Below are 21099 nucleotides of genomic sequence, written 5' to 3' on the forward strand. Positions count from 1 at the left end.
ATCATTCTTCTTCCAAGCAAACTGTTTGGTTTCTAAATATGGTGCTGCTTTGGATCATTTACTGTGTTGGAGTCTAAACCGGGCATGAGTTTATCTTACACACTACTTGTTCGGAAGAAACTGACAAACGTTGCCTGGTGTCCCACAGATTGGATGACAAGTTGCATCAATGAAATTATGAAAAGGCGTCTGTAAATTGTTAATTCTTCAGACTGGTTTTTGGCATGTGCTGCGTTATCAAACGCATTGAGTTTCATGCGTGTCGGTGAATAAATCTGTGATAGCACAGGAGTGTGTAATGCCATTATAATGTGAAATGTCAACTTTATTCTTAGTTAAGACGACTTCATATTACAAGTTCACAGAACCTAAAAAGGCACAACATACACTTAATTTTTTAAGTTGAAACAACATTTTCTTTTACAATTGTTGATTTACAATTTTAAAAATTTTCAATTGTATCTATGTGATTGTGGGAAAGTTTGGCTTTACAAGCCAGTTTAGTTTTTTTACATTACTTGAACACATCCAAATAAGGTAGGTAATTACGACTTATTTTTAAAGTTATATCAGCTCAATTTGGAGTAATGATAACTCAACGCTGGCCAAAACATGTTAAAAAATGATCTTATAAAATATTTCATTCCATTTTTTTCATATTCCATTTTTTTTCTCATGTGGCAAGTAGCCGTGTAATAAGCGGGATAATGTACAAGCAGCCGGCTGTTATCACGAAATAATCCCCTTCAGTATGATACTGATCAAGCTGTCAGGGTTTATTTCTAGGATAACAGCCGGCTGCCTGTACATTATCCCTTACTTAAAGCTCAGCACTCGACATGGGACTTTTCTGTTTGACTCAGGAATTGAACTGAGACTTGAACAAGACTTATTAGATATTTTTTATTAGAATGAATTTGCTTGTTCTGTAAACACCATTCACTGTGCTGTCTTTTACCTTTTCTGTGTTTTTCTGTTTTTCTTATTTGCTTCTGTAAACCTGCTTTGGAAGAATTCAAATAAAATGGAATTGAATGCAAAGACTCGAGTCCTGTGACTTCAAAACAATGACTGTGTCCCACCTCTACCTAAAACCTCCTTTTTGGGGTGTTCTCATTTCTTAATACACTATAAAAATTAAATATATATTTTTATTGTAAAAATGCAGGAAGCTTTCTGTTAAGTTTATTGTAAGGTTATAGTGTATATGACTAGGTGTGTAAAAATTGAGGCCGTATTCTTATGAATTTCAGGTGTTTGTTCAACACTTCACTTACAGTTTAACATTGTTGTCTTACAGGCTCATTGTTTATAATATTTGCAGTTATGTACACCAGCGTGTTAAAAAAGAAACAGTGGCCCTTTACTGTGTAAATCAGTTGACACATAATGCCCATAGCAGGAAAATGTCACAGAGCCGCATTGGTTCTCCGTGTCGCAGCAGAGGTATTAAAACTCGGCCCTGTACATGCAGCGTGATTTACGAGCGCTCGGGCCCCGCAGCGGTCACCAGATTTTTCTCTGGCTAATGAATTGAATGTGGGTTACGTGACTGTGACAGAATAGATGTATAGTCTCACCCAGAGGCTTCAGTACCACCTTCTGCTCTGATGGCACTCCTGGAGCTGGAAGTTGTTGGAACTTTTTTTGAATAACTTTAACTATGAATGTTTTTGGTGAATCGTGATTTGCTCGTAAAAAACGTTCGTACACCGAATTTCAGAAACAAATATGCACATGCATGCTTTGTGAAAGACACAACATTAAACTAGATAGAAGAGGCCGTACAACCACCCAGAGCATCCTTTTTATTTGAGTCACTTCCAGAGTGATGTACTGCTTTAAAACACCTACTTTGGTACTGTCGTGGTGAGTTAGACCGGGGTGGTGTTGATGTGGTTCTTGAGGGATTCGAGCAGGTCTAGCGTGACGTTGTGCTCTGGTTTTCCTCATGAGTGATTAAACAGACATACCATCTGCTGCTGGCTCCTCTTACATCGATCAGCGATCGCCTGGCGAGGACCGCCACGTGTTTCATTATCTGTCTATTTGCCCGCCTAACTCTGCGCAGCTTAGTGGAACAAAATCAGTCGCACGGCCTCCATAAGACATCCTCCATGAGACACGCCGCAGCCAGATGGAGACCTGTACGGTGGACGGACACGTTCGGATGATCACTTAAAAACGAAAATTCTGTCATCATTTACTCACCCTCGAGTTGTTCTTTGTTCTGATGAACACAGAGAAAGATATTTGGAAGAATGCTTATAACCAAACAGATCTTGCCCCCCATTGACTCCCATAGTTGGAAAAAATACAATGGTAATCAAAAGTGCCCCAGAACTGTTTACCGTCCTACATTCTTCAAAATATCTTCTTTTCTGTTCAACATGTGTTCAAGTATTTTTTCCTACTTTTGGAGTCAATGGGGGGCAAGATCTGTTTGCTTATAAGCATTCTTCCAAATATCTTCCTCTGTGTTTATCGGAACAAAGACATTTATGCAGATTTGGAAATGATGACAGAATTTTCGTAGTATCCCTTTAACAAATCTTACATGGGGATCACCATTTTTCACCCAAAAATGTACATTTTAGTTTTAATATTCAGACGCAAAAACATTTCATACATAGAACAAATTCTAACCTGAATATTTGAGGAACGTCATTGCCAAACACTATAATTACACACTTCTCCTCCAAAGCAGGAACAGCACACTTGATATCCGTGTAAAAATGGTTTAATTTCAATCCGAATGTTTTCAGACACACAAACGCCTTCGATCATGAATGTCCGCGGACCCAATCATTATCAACCCTTTCCAAATCATGTTGCCATTTTGCTCAGCACCGTCTGAGAAAAAGAAACCGAAGGCTAATTCCGTCATTCTGTTTACCTTCTCAGAAGCCAAACCGGGCACGGTTTTGGTCAATCGCTCAAACAAGATTTCGAGTGGAAGGCAAAATGTGAATTAAGCGTTTATTCTAGCTGAGAGAGACAGGCGGATCGATAGGAATTAATACCTACAGGCCAGTCGGCTGCCAAGATGGCCAGCTAAATAGATGAAGAATGTTTTTTCCTGTTTGGATGTGCTTTAAATAATGGGTTTAAAAGGGCCACTTCCCTGGAAAATAACACACTATTGGGTTTTGATCTGAGACGCAGTTTCTTTCTTTCTTTAAACGGATTAGTTCACCCCAAATTGAGAATTCAACCTCGTTCCCTTCCCAGATGACTCTCTTTCTTCATTCGAGGACAAACCAATCGTTTGATATTAAAGGAATAGTTCACGAATGTATGTTTATACACTAATGCCCCGTTCAGACCGCCAGCGACAGCCAGCGACAAAGCAAGGTGATGTCATTCATTCAATGGTAGCCCAGCGACATCCACCAAAACGAACAATAGTGAACCGGAAGTGTGCGTGTCTAGCGACTCCTCAAAGTTGAGATTTGCTCAACTTTATGCAAATGATGATCGACTTTCAGGATCGACTAGAAGTACAGCAGCGGTGCTCATGTCAGCCGTCTCTCAAAGCTAGGAACGCCTTGTAACAACCTCGTAGTGAGAGACTGGCGAAACACAGCGACACAGTCCCTGGGAGTCTGAACGCAGCGTCTGTGGCCGGCATGATTTTTTTATTGTTTTCAACGGTAATGCCGCGCTTTTAAAAAAAGCCATCAGTTGACGTTTTCTTTCCGCTCAACGCAGGTGCTATGCGTTTTCCCACAATCAGTGCCGGCACTCGACTGAGCGCAGAGAGTTGAAAAATGCTCAACTTTGGGCAGAACGGAGTGTTTGCAGCGGGCGTTTTCGGGCGAGTAAATGCGCCCCAGTGGACAAGGCCTCTAACGTTTGTTCTTGTTGTTTGCCTAATAAAAAAAAGTCATGTATTAATCGTTTTAATCTTTATATTTATCTATTAATCATTATATTATTGCTGAACATTTCCTAAACATGAACTCGTCTGGTGTGGTGTGAAAAGGGAGTAGGCTACCGGTGCTGCTGAGAAGGACAGAAGAATATTTTCAGTCCGAGCTCTGTTGGGTAAAGCTGTGACAGCGTAAGCGCGCCCGCAGTGGGAATGCCAGTGTCCTTAAAGTTACTCTGCATGCCAGCGTGGCCAAAACGCTGTCAGAATGAGAGAGGAAGATATATGAGCATATTGTTTGTGTCTCAGAGGGCTCTCCTTCCATGCTGGCGGTGCTTTCATCTCCATCCACTCACAGGACCTTTGGCAAACGTCTGGCTGTGAGAGAGAATGTGGGTTGTGGATTTCTATCCGATTCATGGAGCCTGTGCCTACACAAATCTCGTTTTGAGTGTTTTTAGCTTGTGAATCTTGGTGAGATCACGTACAGAACCCCAAATCTTATGATTCAGAAGTGAATGAAGTTTAGCATGAGGTGGAGTTAATGGTGACGGGATCTTGGTTTTTCCGGAAACAGTTTCTTTGCATCTTTCTATCTTCTGTAGTTAGAGTTGATCTTCAGTAGAGAAGATGTGATGATATGAACTTTTTCAATAATAAGGTACTTTATGAGCGTGAATGTCATAAATCACATTCACACCGGACGCATGATAACCTTCTTGTTCTTGATGGGTTTGTAACGTTGCGCTGCATCCGGTGTGGACAAAATTATATTATACAAATTATAATGTGTTCTAATGCATTTCTAATATCTTTTGTCGTGTTGGGTCAGACCGGTCGCATCCGGTGTAGTTTTTTTTCGTGTTCTGTGACTCTCTCTCTCTCTTGTTCACTCACTCTGCTTCAGTCTCTCGTCCTTTTTTATGTCTCTTTCCGTCTTATGCCTGTGGCATTCTCCTTTTTATTTACGTCTTCGAGCATACGTTTACACCCGAACGCACAGCCATGCAAAGTATACTGTTTTTCGACTCATATTCGTACACACGGGTTTAGACGCATGCGCATTGCGACATTGCAATACCTTTCCGAGCCAACAGGGGGCAGGTTTTCTTCTACTACCCTGAATCAAAGCTCCCAGGACACTGTTGCCACCTGGTGGTTCAACTATCACTGCAAGAAATTGAATGCGTGACCTGTGCGTACTTTGCTCGCGAGGTAAAAAAATTTCTCACATGATGTATCACATTATGCAAACCTTATGTGTCCATGTCCAACCATTGAATATATTACGTGTGACTCTTATATATTCTAAACTCAATGGCTTTGTTTAATTCATTCACATGCTCTGCATATGTTTTCTATTCTTGTTATCTAAACCCCTGTGATTATGGCCTCTGTCATGTGAAGGTCATAGCAGCGCATCGTGTTGAGACGTACGTGCGTCTCCTTTGATGGTTTTGCCCTCATGTGAGAAATGAGCTGAAGATGAGTCAGATGTTTTATTTCTGAGATTTTTTGCGCGTGCTGGCAGGGGTCCCGTAACACGTCGGGCGCGGGGCCGCAGGGCATGCGTGTCTACGGGGGGGAACGCGGATGCTTAGCTCTGATCGACGTGTTTTCATACATCATCTGTAATTCTGTATCCTTTTTTCCTTTCAAGGGTTCTGACTAACATCATTCTTTATTTTTGTAATCCTTGAGGCGGCGTTGAATTTTTTTATTATTTAATTCCCGTGTTGATGTGAAATGTGTCATTTGCTTTGGAGACACCATCCCATTGTGTAGTCATTAATAGTGTAATGTAATTGATTTTTTGCTTTCTTCTTAGATAGACTTTAACTGAAAACTGCGGACACTCCTCATTTGTTCTGTAGTTCTCTATTTGGTTTTGTTAAGACACTACTTTACGATGTGCAGGGCTGCAGATAGCTGTTTAACAGATGCATTGCCACCCGTGCAGCATTTTAAATGCGTTTCCGTCTCCAGTGGGACTCGTGCGCTCTCAGAACACCTCCGCTTTCATTTCCAGCGTGCGAGGAAAAGCCCTGCTGCTCGTGACAAATTTTGGTGCCAGATGCCGGAATCCATTTGCTGTAATATGGAGAGAATGCTGAATGCAGCTCGGGCGCAGACACACGGTTTAATGAAGTGCAGAAGAGAGACGCAGTAAATTAGCTGCAGAAGGTCCATAAAAGTGTCTCGTGTACAGAAGCCTGAATCATTTCAACTAATGACACCCACCCCTCTTATTTATTCTTGAGTTTGACTGGCAGATACTTGTGTCTTCTGTCAAACGTTTCATCATCCGTTCATGGGACGAAGTCCTCATTCCTCAATTCTGATTTGAGGTATTTTTTAGAAATAGTCTTGCTGTGTGTCCCAATGAAGTATTAATAAAATTGTTTACAAAGCAAACACTTATTAGCTGATGGATTTAAGCATAGAAATATATACATAGATGCCTTACGAACTGCTTTTTTATGAGACGCTTTATGCTAATCATTCGCCATATTGGATCGGTCAAAGCCGGTCAATGAACACTCGAGTTGATTGTGTGTATGCAATTGTTGTTACACACTACAGTACACACCGCTGTTGTGTAGATCTAAACATTATAAATGGTAAACTGACACAATACAAAGGCATCTTGAAAAACTCATGTGATGGTCCAAATTTGATTACTATCTATCCTATTCTATTCTATTCCGGGTGAAAATTCGAAGTGTGAATCCATGGACACTTAACGTCTGCTATTACTACACACAATTCACCCCGAGAGGGGGAGTTTTGTGACGCTACACTGTATTAATAAAATTAAGTAAAAGATTCTTCGCTAAATTAGTAATGATAGTATACAATAAACACTACATACACAATAATAAATGAATAAATACTTAAATGCAAGGAAGATCTGAATTGTTTATTAATAATTGTCCTGTTTTCATGGTGATACTGGGTACTGTATATTAATACCAATTGTAAATCATTGAGTTTTGGGCAATACTATTTCAAGAGTTCTTTTGGGAGAAAAACAGATAAAAATGGTCAAAAGTCATGTTTTTATTGAACATTCCAAGGAATATCAATCAATCTGCAATTGGGTTGTTAACACAATAAAACACAATAAAAACCAGATAACTTCATAAAAAACATGATTTTTGGGTTATCTGTTTTGGCAAATAAGCTCTTCATTTATTTTTTACTTCACTACAATATTTATTGTTATTAACCATCTGCTAAATGAGAACAAAAATCCAAATTTTACACAAACAGTGCACACATGAGGCCGTCACACGAGCAATGTGACGATGGGTTAGGATGAACAGCATTGTGGGATTGTTCGCATCAGCAAAGTCTGGCTTTTATGTCTTTGATAATAGGCGTGAATATTGACCATGAGAATTCATGAATGATCTTTATGAGCTCACAAACGTGTACGCATCGTCAATACTTGTGAATTTATGAGGGTAATGGCTCGCTGGAGATCTTTCACTGGGTTTATGTGACATGCTAGTTGGCTCGAAGCTGCTGCGAAGTTCAAGAGCCGTTGGTCAGATCTGTCCGAAGTACTATAACGTGTTTTCTTTATTTATTGGAATGATAACTCTGTCATAGCTCAGGAGAATATTCATTATTTTTAATTTAAGTATCAACTTAAACTTATGAGGTTTCTCTTGAAATTGAATAGGAGAAATGAAACCCAAACACATGAGGTAATTGTTGAAATCCATGAACGTTGAGGGGGCAAAGAAATGTACAGTATAGTAGAGGTCAAATAATCTTGATTTGGGTAAATCAGATGAGAAATGATTGAGTTTCCTTGCTTTCCTGTAGCTCAGTGGTAAGAGCATTGTGTTCCCAAAGCAAGGTTGTGGGTTTGATCCCAGGGGATTGCAAATACCTATGTAAAATGTATAGGATGAAGCAATGTAAGTCGCTTTGGATAAAGAGTCTGCCAAATGCCTAAATGAAATAAATAAATAAATGAAATGATTGAGTTCAAATTGAGATCTTGAGTAAAATTGACTTTTGATTGCAGACTTGACAAATCTGAGCTCAGTTTGAGACGTTGTTGACATCTGTTCTCAAACTCTGATTGACAAGTTTATGAGATTTACTGAGAAATCAACAAAACTCTGGAGTTTGTGGACCGTCTCACAAGAGTTTGAGTGACTTCTCGTCGTGTGCACAAACCTCACATGAGTTTAGTTCAGATGATGTTTGGTAACTGTGCGCTTTGAGGGTTTGAATATTTTCTGCTTCTTAATTCTTCGAGTATAATAATCAGTCGTAGACACTCTGCGTTTCTTTAACATTATTATTCTGTTGGACCGCTGGCGTTGTGCCGACACTTTTAATCCCGGCGCTTTCTGAAAGGCCCGTGAGAGCTTCCAAAACAAACTAGAGCTGGCGTGCCATCACGCCAAGTGCAGCATCAGCAGTTAAACCCTCCACTGATGCTTTATGAATATGCACACGCTCAATTGTTTTTCTCTGGATGTGTTGCAGTAACGCTCGGGGTTCGCTGGCTTTGGGGGCTTTCTGATTGTTAGCGGTGGGTTTAGAATAGAAGTAGTAATGCATGAAACTGCAGCTTATTATTGTGTTAAAGAGAAGATCTTTATTATCGATTTAGCCATGGAAATTTAGCTGAAGTCTTCAAATAATAATGTTTTAACATTTGTAACATTTACATCTATATATGTTTTACTTTATACAGAGTTGAGATGCAGTGAAGTATTGATTGATTATCATTGAACGTAGTTTGCATTTGATCTTTTATTGTATTTAAATCAGCATTTTTCAGTTGTTTACAATGAAAGTGCAACACTTTTAAAATCACCATCAGCTGCTGTGTTCAAGTTTGAGTAGAACGCTGCATTTGTCAATGTCACTTTTTACTAAGCTGTCCAATCACAGTGAAGGGGGGCGGGACAAATATCAACCCACCTGCGGCATCGAGCTTTTATAATGCAGTTGTTCCCATTTTTGTTCTCCAGTGTCCCTGTCTTTGTCAGACAATATCCCACAACATTTGTTTATAGAACAAACTATCGGAGAAATCTGATAGTAACACATTACTGCAGCGGATATTTTGTATCGTAGCAACCAGAGGGTCTGAGCTCACAAAACAGGCACATCTTCAGAAAAAAGTCTGGCGGTTTTTAGCCACACTAAAACACTTTGCTAGACATGAACCGGATTCTCAAATTTTTACCATTATTTATTATATTTTACAATTCCAACAATAATCATTTAATGTCGTAGTAAAGAGAGAAAGAACCATGTTGACAGTAGACACTTCCTGTTCTTGACAGGTGTTGTATTTTACAGTGATGGTTTGAAAGTTGTCATGTTTCTAAAAGAATCCTCCCAATGCGGTTATATAAGAGTGTTTTGTGTATTTAATGTGTGCGTGTGCGTATGTGTGCGGATGGGTTTCTAAAGCTCATTAGCAGCTCCTCTGGCTTTAACTTTTCTCGTCTCCATGGCAACTCACCCCACATCCTTAAGGCTTCTAAAGCAATCTAAACCCAATTTAGGCGTCTCCCCCTCTGGTGTGGATACCTGCGTTAAACACACACACACATCTTCAGAAAACACCTGCACACACATCCCAAACACATAATCAAAGAGTCAACGATATCCGAAACAAGTGCTAGAAATATCCACCTGCTGCACATGAATATATTGCAGCATTTACAGGATGAAACGTGTTTGTAAACATGCATGCACATGCATTTTACCATCTTTTATCAACCAAAACAATCTGTCTGTTTTATTAGTTTATTACTTTTGCTTTTCTTATTAATCTTGTACAGTGTCGTGAGTTAAGTCTCGGCATGTCATGTAGTTTTGATTCTGTTTGGGGATACTTCACCCAAAAATTATTTTACTCACCTTCGAGTCGTTCCAAATCTGCATAAATGTTTTCGTTCTGATGAACACAGAGAAAGATATTTGGAAGAATGCTTATAACCAGACAGATTTTGCCCCCCCATTGACTCCCATAGTAGGAAAAATACAATGGTAGTCAAAAGTGCCCCAGAACTGTTTGCTGTCCTACATTCCTCCAAGATTTGGACCAACTCAAAGGTGAGTAAATGATGACAGAACTTTCATTTTGGGGTGAAGTCAATTCTGTCATCATTTACCCACCCTCAAGTTGTTCCAAATTGTAAATTTTGTTGTTCTGCTCAACACTAGGAAAGGTATTTGTAAGAATGTAACCAAACAGTTTTGGTGCACGATTGACTTTCGTAGTACAGAAAAACTACTATTGTAGTCAATGGTGCCCCAAAAACAGTTTGGTTTTCTCACATTCTTCAAAGATCTTCTTCTGAGTCGAACAGGACCAAGAATTTTACAACGTTTTGGAACAACATGAGAGTGAATAAATGATGACAGAATTTTCATTTTTAGATAAACTGTCCCTTTAATGTCAGATTGCTTGGGAAGATTATACAAATGAGAGATTTGAGGGTTTAAACACTGAACATTTAAATAGTCATGAAGATTATATAGTCACAATAATCTTGTTTTAGTATTTGTGACACTTTTGAGATCTCCCCTGAAACTAACGGAAATGTATGTGTGACATCTGAGTCATTCTCACGGGAAAAAAACATTTGAGGTGTTTCGTTTTCTAGCGTAAACATTTAACTCGCTCTTCTCTTAATGTCATATCTGTCTCTGAGATATAAAGAGATCTCATTGTTCTTAAATAAAGTCTAGTTTTTGTGGATGTGTTATTCTAACCCGTGATTCTCACATCACACAGAAGTGACAGTCTCGCACCTCAAGCCTCTGAGCACGGAAGAGCGAACATCATCTGACCTCAGACAGCGAAATGCTGCGTCTCTGATGAGATTTCCATTCTCGTCTCACTGGTGCATTGTGGGTCCGCATTCACTCAAACATGCTTGAGAAAGCGCTGGAGAGAGAACACAATTGAAAGCTCATTAGAGAGAGATGCGGCCTGCGTGCCGTCTGAGGGCTCGCTGACCCCGCGTGCGACTGAAGATGAATGACTTTGTGATGGTACGTCCCGTCTACAGTCTCGTGTCAGCGGGCGACGTCGAGTATAATGAGGCAGGGCTTGTTTAGGGAGGCAGGGTCACTGAGATTTGAGAGAAATTGAATCTTTGCTCAATGCTCACAGTGTTTTGTTTAGTTGTGCGGTACACCGGGAGGTTTTGTGACTGTTAGGAGTCGTACTGCTTCACATCTCCTGTAAAACGATTGATTTTTATGACAGAATGAACGTTTGCAATCAAACCGCGAGTGAACTTTAACATCCATTTTGTGAAGATCTGTAATCAATGTAGGTGATCGAATGCAACCCTGAGTCTGAATGATTCAGTTTGAGATCTACAGACACCACATGATCACTTATTGACTATCAGGACAGTGTGTCAAACATCCCAAAACTGAAACATTGAAACTGTATTTATATATTATAGGGATCACTTTTAAAGTTAGATATCAAATGTAGTGCTGCATCAGGCTGGTTTATGTTAGTCTATGCTGGATAAGAGTGGTTTTACTGCACTAGACTGGTTTATGTTAGTCTTTGCTGCATTAGACTGGTTTATGCTGTATCTGGCTGGTTTATGTATTATGTTAGTTTATGCTGCATTAGACTGGTTTATGCTATATCAGGCTTGTTTATATTAGTCTATTCTGCATTACACTGGCTTATGCTGCATCAGGCTGGTTTATGTATTATGTTAGTCTTTGCTGCATTACACTGGCTTATGCTGCATCAGGCTGGTTTATGTATTATGTTAGTCTTTGCTGCATTAGACCGCTTTATGCTGCATCAGGCTGGTTTATGTATTATGTTAGTCTTTGCTGCATTAGACTGGTTTATGCTGTATCTGGCTGGTTTATGTATTATGTTAGTTTATGCTGCATTAGACTGGTTTATGCTGCATCAGGCTGGTTTATGTTAGTCTATGCTGGATAAGAGTGGTTTTACTGCACTAGACTGGTTTATGTTAGTCTTTGCTGCATTAGACTGGTTTATGCTGTATCTGGCTGGTTTATGTATTATGTTAGTTTATGCTGCATTAGACTGGTTTATGCTATATCAGGCTTGTTTATATTAGTCTATTCTGCATTACACTGGCTTATGCTGCATCAGGCTGGTTTATGTATTATGTTAGTCTTTGCTGCATTAGACCGGTTTATGCTGCATCAGGCTGGTTTATGTATTATGTTAGTCTTTGCTGCATTAGACTGGTTTATGCTGTATCTGGCTGGTTTATGTATTATGTTAGTTTATGCTGCATTAGACTGGTTTATGCTGCATCAGGCTGGTTTATGTTAGTCTATGCTGGATAAGAGTGGTTTTACTGCACTAGACTGGTTTATGTTAGTCTTTGCTGCATTAGACTGGTTTATGCTGTATCTGGCTGGTTTATGTATTATGTTAGTTTATGCTGCATTAGACTGGTTTATGCTATATCAGGCTTGTTTATATTAGTCTATTCTGCATTACACTGGCTTATGCTGCATCAGGCTGGTTTATGTATTATGTTAGTCTTTGCTGCATTAGACCGGTTTATGCTGCATCAGGCTGGTTTATGTATTATGTTAGTCTTTGCTGCATTAGACTGGTTTATGCTGTATCTGGCTGGTTTATGTATTATGTTAGTTTATGCTGCATTAGACTGGTTTATGCTGCATCAGGCTGGTTTATGTTAGTCTATGCTGGATAAGAGTGGTTTTACTGCACTAGACTGGTTTATGTTAGTCTTTGCTGCATTAGACTGGTTTATGCTCCATCCGGCTGGTTTATATTAGTCTATTCTGCATTACACTGGCTTATGCTGCATTAGACTGGTTTATGCTGCATCAGGCTTGTTTATATTAGTCTATTCTGCATTACACTGGCTTATGCTGCATTAGACTGGTTTATGCTGCATCAGGCTTGTTTATATTAGTCTATTCTACATTACACTGGCTTATGCTGCATCAGCCAGGTTTATGTATTATGTTAGTCTTTCCTGCATTAGACTGGTTTATGCTGCATCAGGCAGGTTTGTGTATTAGGTTAGTCTTTGCTGCATTAGACTGGTTTATGCTGCATCAGGCAGGTTTATGTATTAGGTTAGTCTTTGCTGCATTAGACTGGTTTATGCTGCATCAGGCTGGTTTATGTATTATGTTAGTCTTTGCTGCATTAGACTGGTTTATGCTGCATCAGGCTGGTTTATGTATTATGTTAGTCTTTGCTGCATTAGACTGGTTTATGCTGCATCAGGCTGGTTTATGTATTATGTTAGTCTTTGCTGCATTAGACTGGTTTATGCTGTATCTGGCTGGTTTATGTATTATGTTAGTTTATGCTGCATTAGACTGGTTTATGCTATATCAGGCTTGTTTATATTAGTCTATTCTGCATTACACTGGTTTATGCTGCATCAGGCTGGTTAATGTATTAAGTTAGTCTTTGCTGCATTAGACTGGTTTATGCTCCATCAGGCTTGTTTATGTTAGTCTATGCTGCATTAGACTGGTTTATGCTGTATCTGGCTGGTTTATGTATTATGTTAGTCTTTGCTGCATTAGACTGGTTTATGCTGCATCAGGCTGGTTTATGTATTATGTTAGTCTTTGCTGCATTAGACTGGTTTATGCTGCATCAGGCTGGTTTATGTATTATGTTAGTCTTTGCTGCATTAGACTGGTTTATGCTGCATCAGGCTGGTTTATGTATTATGTTAGTCTTTGCTGCATTAGACTGGTTTATGCTGCATCAGGCTGGTTTATGTATTATGTTAGTCTTTGCTGCATTAGACTGGTTTATGCTGTATCTGGCTGGTTTATGTATTATGTTAGTTTATGCTGCATTAGACTGGTTTATGCTATATCAGGCTTGTTTATATTAGTCTATTCTGCATTACACTGGTTTATGCTGCATCAGGCTGGTTAATGTATTAAGTTAGTCTTTGCTGCATTAGACTGGTTTATGCTCCATCAGGCTTGTTTATGTTAGTCTATGCTGCATTAGACTGGTTTATGCTGTATCTGGCTGGTTTATGTATTATGTTAGTCTTTGCTGCATTAGACTGGTTTATGCTCCATCAGGCTTGTTTATGTTAGTCTATGCTGCATGAGACTGGTTTATGCTGCATCAGGCTGGTCTGTGTTAGTTTATGATGATTTATATGGTTCATGTTGGTATATTGTGCATCATGCTGGTTAATGGCGAATCAGGCTGGATAATGTTGCCCTCACAGAACGTTACTGTGCTCCACTAGATGAATAGTGAACCAATTGGGGATTTTTTTTTGAGGTGTAACTTTTCTTGGTTGACATGCTTTACTGTAAAACTGAAAATTCACTACTAAAATGTGTAAATATAATTTTTAGGACAGCACGCTGGTTGATGCTGCATCAGGCTGATTTAGGCTTGTTTATGGTGATGAACATAGATACTGAAGCTGGACCGTTCGCTCACCATTGTGATTGTTTATTTGACAAAATCTTGCTTGTTTAGCTTCAGAAAAAATCCTGCTCAAACTGCTGGGCACAAACATCCAAAAATACCACATTCAGAAATCCATGCTGCAGGGCAAACTTCCAAGTGCAGAATAATGAACTGTAACTGTACATCTCACATCCATCACTAAAATCAGGTCTGGACCACTTTTACAACATCACGTCATGTGAATATAAAACAAAGACAAACAGAGTCTGCAATTACAGAGACAGACATAAAAGCAGGGATGTTATTGTCCAACATTCACCCCAGGTTCAACCCTATACAACAACTGAGAAAGATCTAATTTCTTCTTCCTCATCGACTGTTTGAATGTTGCTTGTCAAAATGAGCAGTGACGGGAGGTTTTTTTGAGAAGCAAATCTTGCAATCTTCCCCTGTTTCTGGGGAAGATCGCAATGATATTTAGATGGGACGCAGAAATCAGAAGCCTCAAATTTGACCTATAATTGAGCTAAAGACAGTATATGAACAATGTCTCACAGGATCTGCTTCCGATGAGATGTTAGAGGAATTTCTGGAATACTGCTGCACGGATGATTAATTGAAATAGATGCATGATCCTGCTTTTCTGTATCTGTGTTAGATAAGATGTGACATTACCTTAGAAATCTAACGGAAGACAAGATAAAGAGCTAAGGAAATACCTAAAAGATGAAGAGCTAAGGAAATACCTAAAAGATGAAGAGGAATAGATCAGTCAAATACAAGTGTTCCGTTATTATTTATTTCCTGACCGATCACGTCTTTTCAAATGGTATATTTTTTGGGTGAAAAGCAAAAGGAACATTTTATATGCCCATGCCAGCAGTATTGTGGTATTATCATCCAACACCAACCTTGAAATATTTTACTGCTGCAGTATTTTATCTTTTCATAAAACTAGAGCCAGAACGACATTTTATTGCTCACAGATTGCTCTTTCATAGCGCAAGAGGTTTAATTAAAAATGTTACATTTTCACATGGACTGTATAAAGCAATGTTTTAAACAGAGACGACGATAAAAAGGCAAAAGTTCAGATCGCAGATTTAAAATAGAATATTGATTAAATATAACTATAAATAATAATGCAACTTATTTTCCAAAGGTTTTACATGTTTTATCTTTTTTTTTAATGTAACCTTCATTTAACCAAGAAGTGCCTTGAGAAAGTCGAAAAGTCGCTGGCAGAATAGAATCGCACAGCAAATTAGTAATTATTTTACAATGTGGCTAATTTTGGCTTATTCATATGAATTTGTATGATCTCATTCTTACATTTTGGTATGATTTGCTTTCGCGCCAGTGACAATGCGTGGGGCTTCAATACTGTGTTTTTCTCGTAATTCTACATTTATGGACGATTCGCGACTCACAAACTCATACAAGTAAGCCACCTCGTAAAAAGTTACGAATTCCCATTAGATCAGGTTGGGCAAACCATTACATAAAGTGACAATACAGTCGCAATAGAGAAGTTATATTAAAATAAAAATGATCAAAGCAATTACTCTTAATTCATAAACAAACTCTAGTCTGGTGTTATAGTGACGGTTTTCTTGCTCCCCTCCAGCTGTCATCGTGTGAATGTGTTTTAATGGTGGAGTATTCATAGTTGTGGAGGTGACAGTATCGGTGGGGTGCCGACCGCTCAGTGGGAATGATCGCTCAGACTCCTGTGTGTTTGGACTCGTTGAGAAGGTTCTTGAGACGGGCTTCGGTTGTAACAGTCATTGTCGTGGCGGGGGTCCTATCCGTGTGAAACATGTTGTGTCACACTTAGATTTTAGTTCTTCCAGGCAGACCTGTTAACTGTGAAATGGTTGTGGCTTTGTGAAGGATAAAAGTTTTGTTATTGAACAACAGACATAAAAAAGAAGGAGACCAGAAAAACCACCGCACTCACTAACACCAAACTACCTAATATGTTTAAATCAGGGCTGTCAACGTTAACGTGTTAACGCATTCAATACTTTTTTTCAGATTAACGCATAAAAAATATTTTACGCAATTAACGCAGCATCCATTTGTTTTGCCATCCAAGGTTACATTATATAATTACTCTTTTATTCATCAATAAAATGATTCATCATCATTTTGAAACAGATGCTTTGACGTGAGTTTAATTTACAATTTAGCATTAAAGACTGTTTAAGTGTTTGAAAACTTCTCTTCAGTTTCTGTATTTTCCCTACCTAATAGACAAGATAGCTCTCAATTATACTTTTGAATGCCTATAGTTAATGTTAAAATAAATTAAAAATTTAATAGAGATGTCAGTAAAAGTACTAATAACAGAATGTTGGCTTTGATTCATAAAATGATGCTCTTAAAGAAATCAGTTGTTTCTACATTAATTTGAAGATTACATGTGAAATTATTCGATTGTAAAAGAAAAAATGTTAATTGACAGCACCAGTTTAAATGTTTTAAATTTTGTCGACAAAATATAATTGTGATTACAGCTTAATGTCTTTCTTTAGAAAACTAAAATGTTTTTACAAGTCTAGTCAAAGGGCGGCTACTTTAAAGATTGTAAAAAGTATTTTTGTTCTTTTAGTCACAGCATAATGCCTAGTTACAATTTCGTTATTTTGCAATTTCATTGAGTTTACTATTCTTCTAAAATGTGGAAATAACTGTATACAAATACTGCATGAGTGTTTCAGTACTTTTGTCTGTATTCTTCAGCTTCACAAGGGTTGCCATGGTTGAGTCATGTGGACGGTACATAAAATATACGGAAGGTATTTTGTTTAGATCACACCAGCTGGGTTGAATCGTAATTCGTCACACATCACTGAAGGGATAAACACAGCGTCACCTAATTCACAAATGACATTTGAGCTGGTAAACATTGAGCGAGAGAAGCTCAATGCCTCCGGCACAGATTTCAGACACATGCTTCTATTACTCTTCATGACAAATCGGTTATATTATGAACTTCTGTCGAGTCCGCTGAGAGATGCAGAGTGACCGAGGAACTATTGCAGAAGGGTTGCACTTTGTGGAAGATTCTTTGAGGTGGGTGTCATAAATTGGGTGGGATTTGACTGGAAAAAGTTGGACTCACATATAGAAGAGTACGTAAAGTAGCCTGCAATTGTATGTTTCGAACAGAGATGGCGATAGAGAGCCAGATTACAATTTTAAAAGGTCACATAAATACACAGTAAGTGGGTTTGCAAACAAGTAAATACAAAGTACACAGAATCTGCCGAATGTTCCAGGGAGACACGCTACCGCTCCAGGCAACGGTAAAAAGAATAAAGCTAGAGGGTTGGGGGTGGGTGCAAATGGATGCTCGCAGGTGCACGTGGGATTTATAAAGATCATTTAAACAGCAGCGAGCTAACAGAAACGTGCTAATGAACAATGGCACAAACCTTCTTAACTGGAGTCCCAGGCGGGAGACGACAGCCGTATTTATGCTGCAGGGGCTTTCAGTGAGTGCAAACCCCATTTTGCTCTGAAACTATCCCAGCATGCAATGCCACTCTTTTAGCACGTCTCTGCGGCGTTTCTGCCTTCTGTTAACCCAGAGAGAATCACACAGTCCCTGAAACTGAAATTACAGACAGGGACAGCCCGAGTGTTGCTTCGCCGGCGGCACGTCTCGTCCATGAGTTTAATTACAGTAAATACACACTTTCAACGGTGTACAGATCTGATGGTATAACATGATGTTAGTTAACCTTATACAGGTTGAAGATGGGTTATGTACAGTATATATACACAGTATATACTATATACACACATAGTGTGTATATATATATATATATATATACAGTATATATATAATTAGTATAATGTAAATATTAGTAAGTTGACCATGCTAACTATGTCTACATTTTCTTTTCTTTTTTTTTGCATCTTGTTTTTCAAAGACATTGGTTTGATGCATGGGTACACTGACCAATATAAAAACATAGCACAGCTCACCGTCAGCATATTAGACCTCACTCTGAGGAATTGTGTTGCTAAATTTACCATATTAAAGCAACAAATTATAAAAAACACCAAAATAATTTTAGATAAATTCACTGTAATAACAGACTATAGCCTACTTTAGATGACCGGTGAAGCAAATCCACTGTAATGTCTATATTCAGATCTGTGAACTTTGATGCTGTGAGCTCTTCAGGAATTTCAATTCTTTTACACTTTTCTGTTTTATTGTTTAGCTTGAGGAATTAGATTTTCACACCTGCTAAATGTGCAAAAGGAAACCTGAGGCTCTCCTGGTTTATTGTATTTTATACGTAACGGAATCATATATTAGCATCAAGTCTTTGTGTACCTCAAAGCAAAAGTTCATCCCCCCAAAAATTATAACGAATCCAGCCGGTCCCAGTGGTCCGATCTGATGTATTTTGTTCACCAATTTTTGCGTTTCACATTTATTTATTTTATAGTTTAAGAGTTTTAATCTCTTTTACGAGTTTAATCTTTCTTACAGTTTTAATCTTCACAAACTATATCCTTATCAAGGTCAAAGGGTTTAGCTTTGATATCCGATCGTGGTTTAAAGTCAACACAATCTCACAGCAATTCGTAACTATCTAAAAGGTGGAAAAATGGATTAGTACGAACTTATTCTAACAATTTACTTTCACACATGTGACATTAGGTTTAGGGGTGGGGTTAGGGGAGGGGCTTCAGTGTTGCGTTTTTCGAATAATTGTACATTTTTGTATGGTTGATATGAATTAGCCACCTCCTAAAAGAGTTATGAATTCCCATGAGATCAGGTTGTTTGAGTAAATAAAGGTCTAATGACAGTTCTTTTTATGACACTCATTTGTGAAGGAGGGCAAATGACACCATTTAAGATATTAACTCAATTTTGACTTTCAATCAATAATGCTCTATTCATGAATCTACGTGGCCTTGCATTGATGAATTTTTCATGCTAAGCATTCACAGTATAAAATCCAATTACAATTTTAGTTTACTGAAGTAAAAAATATAATATAGATTATATTATATAGTAATTTAACAAAAACATGTTGTATTTTATATAAAATAATCATTCAACCCTCATTGTTTTCCAAAAATCGTCTTCGGGCAAAATTGAAATTATAAGGACTCAAGCATATTTTTACACATTGACTTTACAGTGTTGGAGTTGGTGACTGAAGTTAGCGCACATGCACTTTTGCGGCCATAGTGACACTTACTCATCAGGTGACAGCCATCAAAATGACTCCTGAGACGACTGCGGTCTCTATCCTCAGAGTTCAGGGCTTCACTTTGGTCATTAATCAGCTCACGCTTCCTAATTTAGACGTGCTTGCCCTTAGCAGAGTCTGAGGAGACCTCGTGTAAAACTGGAACAGACCCACAATAAAGAGATGGGCTGTTCTTCATCACCCGCTTCCCTGAGAGAAATAAATCGGCGACCGGCATGACGTGTTAAAGATTCATACGGCGACTGTGGAGATAAGCGATGCCCTGACATATTATTACTGCCATGTGTAGGCTGCTTCGGTGTTGTATTGAGAACCGTACAGATGCTTGATAAAAGGATTTGTGTTGTTTTAGAACATCTGAGGAGATTATTAAATTCAATGATGATGAAACATGGTGAAAATAACATTTCTTATCAAAGGATTTTGATATATGTCAAAGATTAAAGCTCCTTTGAAAGAATGACTAAATGTTTGTTGTATTATTTATGTTATAGTCTGAATATTTGATTATATTTTATTTTTACTTAGACATAGCATTCAGAATGATCAACATCATCTTCAATAGTTATCTTCAAAACGACTGAGATGTGGAACTGTTCGGTGTGATCGAAGTAAACCCTGTGTAGTGGACAGAGATGATGTCTGTCTTTCTGTGATAAGTGATGGTCTCTTATTCTCTTTCTTTCACAGCCTTGCTTCAGGTGTCCATATCGCTTAATAAAGTGGAGCTGAGTGTTGGAGAGTCCAAATTCTTCACCTGCACAGGTAAGATTTAATCCTGCTGAACATTTATAGCAATGCTCTTTATTGAAGATGTACATCTGAACAGTAAGCACCTTAGAAGGTGTTTAAAATGTGTATTTTGTAGTCAAAGTCTCCACTGGAAAGCAGTCATGAATTTATGGACACGCGTGGACAGAACATCACTGTTGTTGGCTTTGCTTCAATGAGCACTAGGCTCTGACATCAGGACGATGTTTCCCATCATGCTTTTGGTTTGCACAGTTGTTGAAGAGTAACCCTGATACTTTACTGTGATAAATGCTTGACATCACTTCACGTTGAACATCATATCCTTCAGCACGCACCTGCTGATGATCACCAACACACAGAAGCTGCTCATCTCTGATTCATCTTTTTTTTATTTTACTGCCAGGTTTATGTTTTGATTATTGTGTAAATAACGCCATAAGCTATTTTTTAGAATTGCTTGCATTTGCATCAGTTTTTGCGCTCGCATGATTAACGTGTGTGGATGTCTATGCGTGTGTGTTTGTGACGTGCGTGCATGTGTTTTTGCATGTACGCATGCTTTGTGTGTGCATCTGTGTATGAAATTGTGTGTTAAAGCATGTGTGCGTAATCATGCACGTATGTGTGGGTGTGTTTATACACGTATGCGTGTATGTTAGTGGTTGCACGAGGTAATTAACTAGTCGAGAGTTCGTTCAACCCCTAGTGTGTGTGTGTAGTTGTGTGCAAGTGTGTTGGTGTGTCTGAATGTGTGTGTGTGAGTGCATGTGTGTGTTAAGCATTGCATGAAG

The 21099-nt window shown here is 38.6% G+C and overlaps 1 protein-coding gene across 3 annotated transcripts in view; it reads left to right on the forward strand.

The window, feature by feature from the left end:
* LOC130413659 (neural cell adhesion molecule 2-like) overlaps positions 1-21099 on the forward strand; it is a 153761-nt gene that overhangs the window by 91979 nt on the left and 40683 nt on the right. For all 3 annotated transcript variants that reach the window (XM_056739037.1, XM_056739055.1, XM_056739046.1), the window contains exon 2: positions 20246-20320. In XM_056739037.1, the coding sequence (XP_056595015.1) occupies positions 20246-20320 (75 nt within the window). The remainder of the gene's footprint in view (positions 1-20245; positions 20321-21099) is intronic.

The sequence above is a fragment of the Triplophysa dalaica genome, chromosome 2 (genome assembly GCF_015846415.1).
Source record: "Triplophysa dalaica isolate WHDGS20190420 chromosome 2, ASM1584641v1, whole genome shotgun sequence".
In the NCBI taxonomy this organism is placed as follows: Eukaryota; Metazoa; Chordata; class Actinopteri; order Cypriniformes; family Nemacheilidae; genus Triplophysa; species Triplophysa dalaica.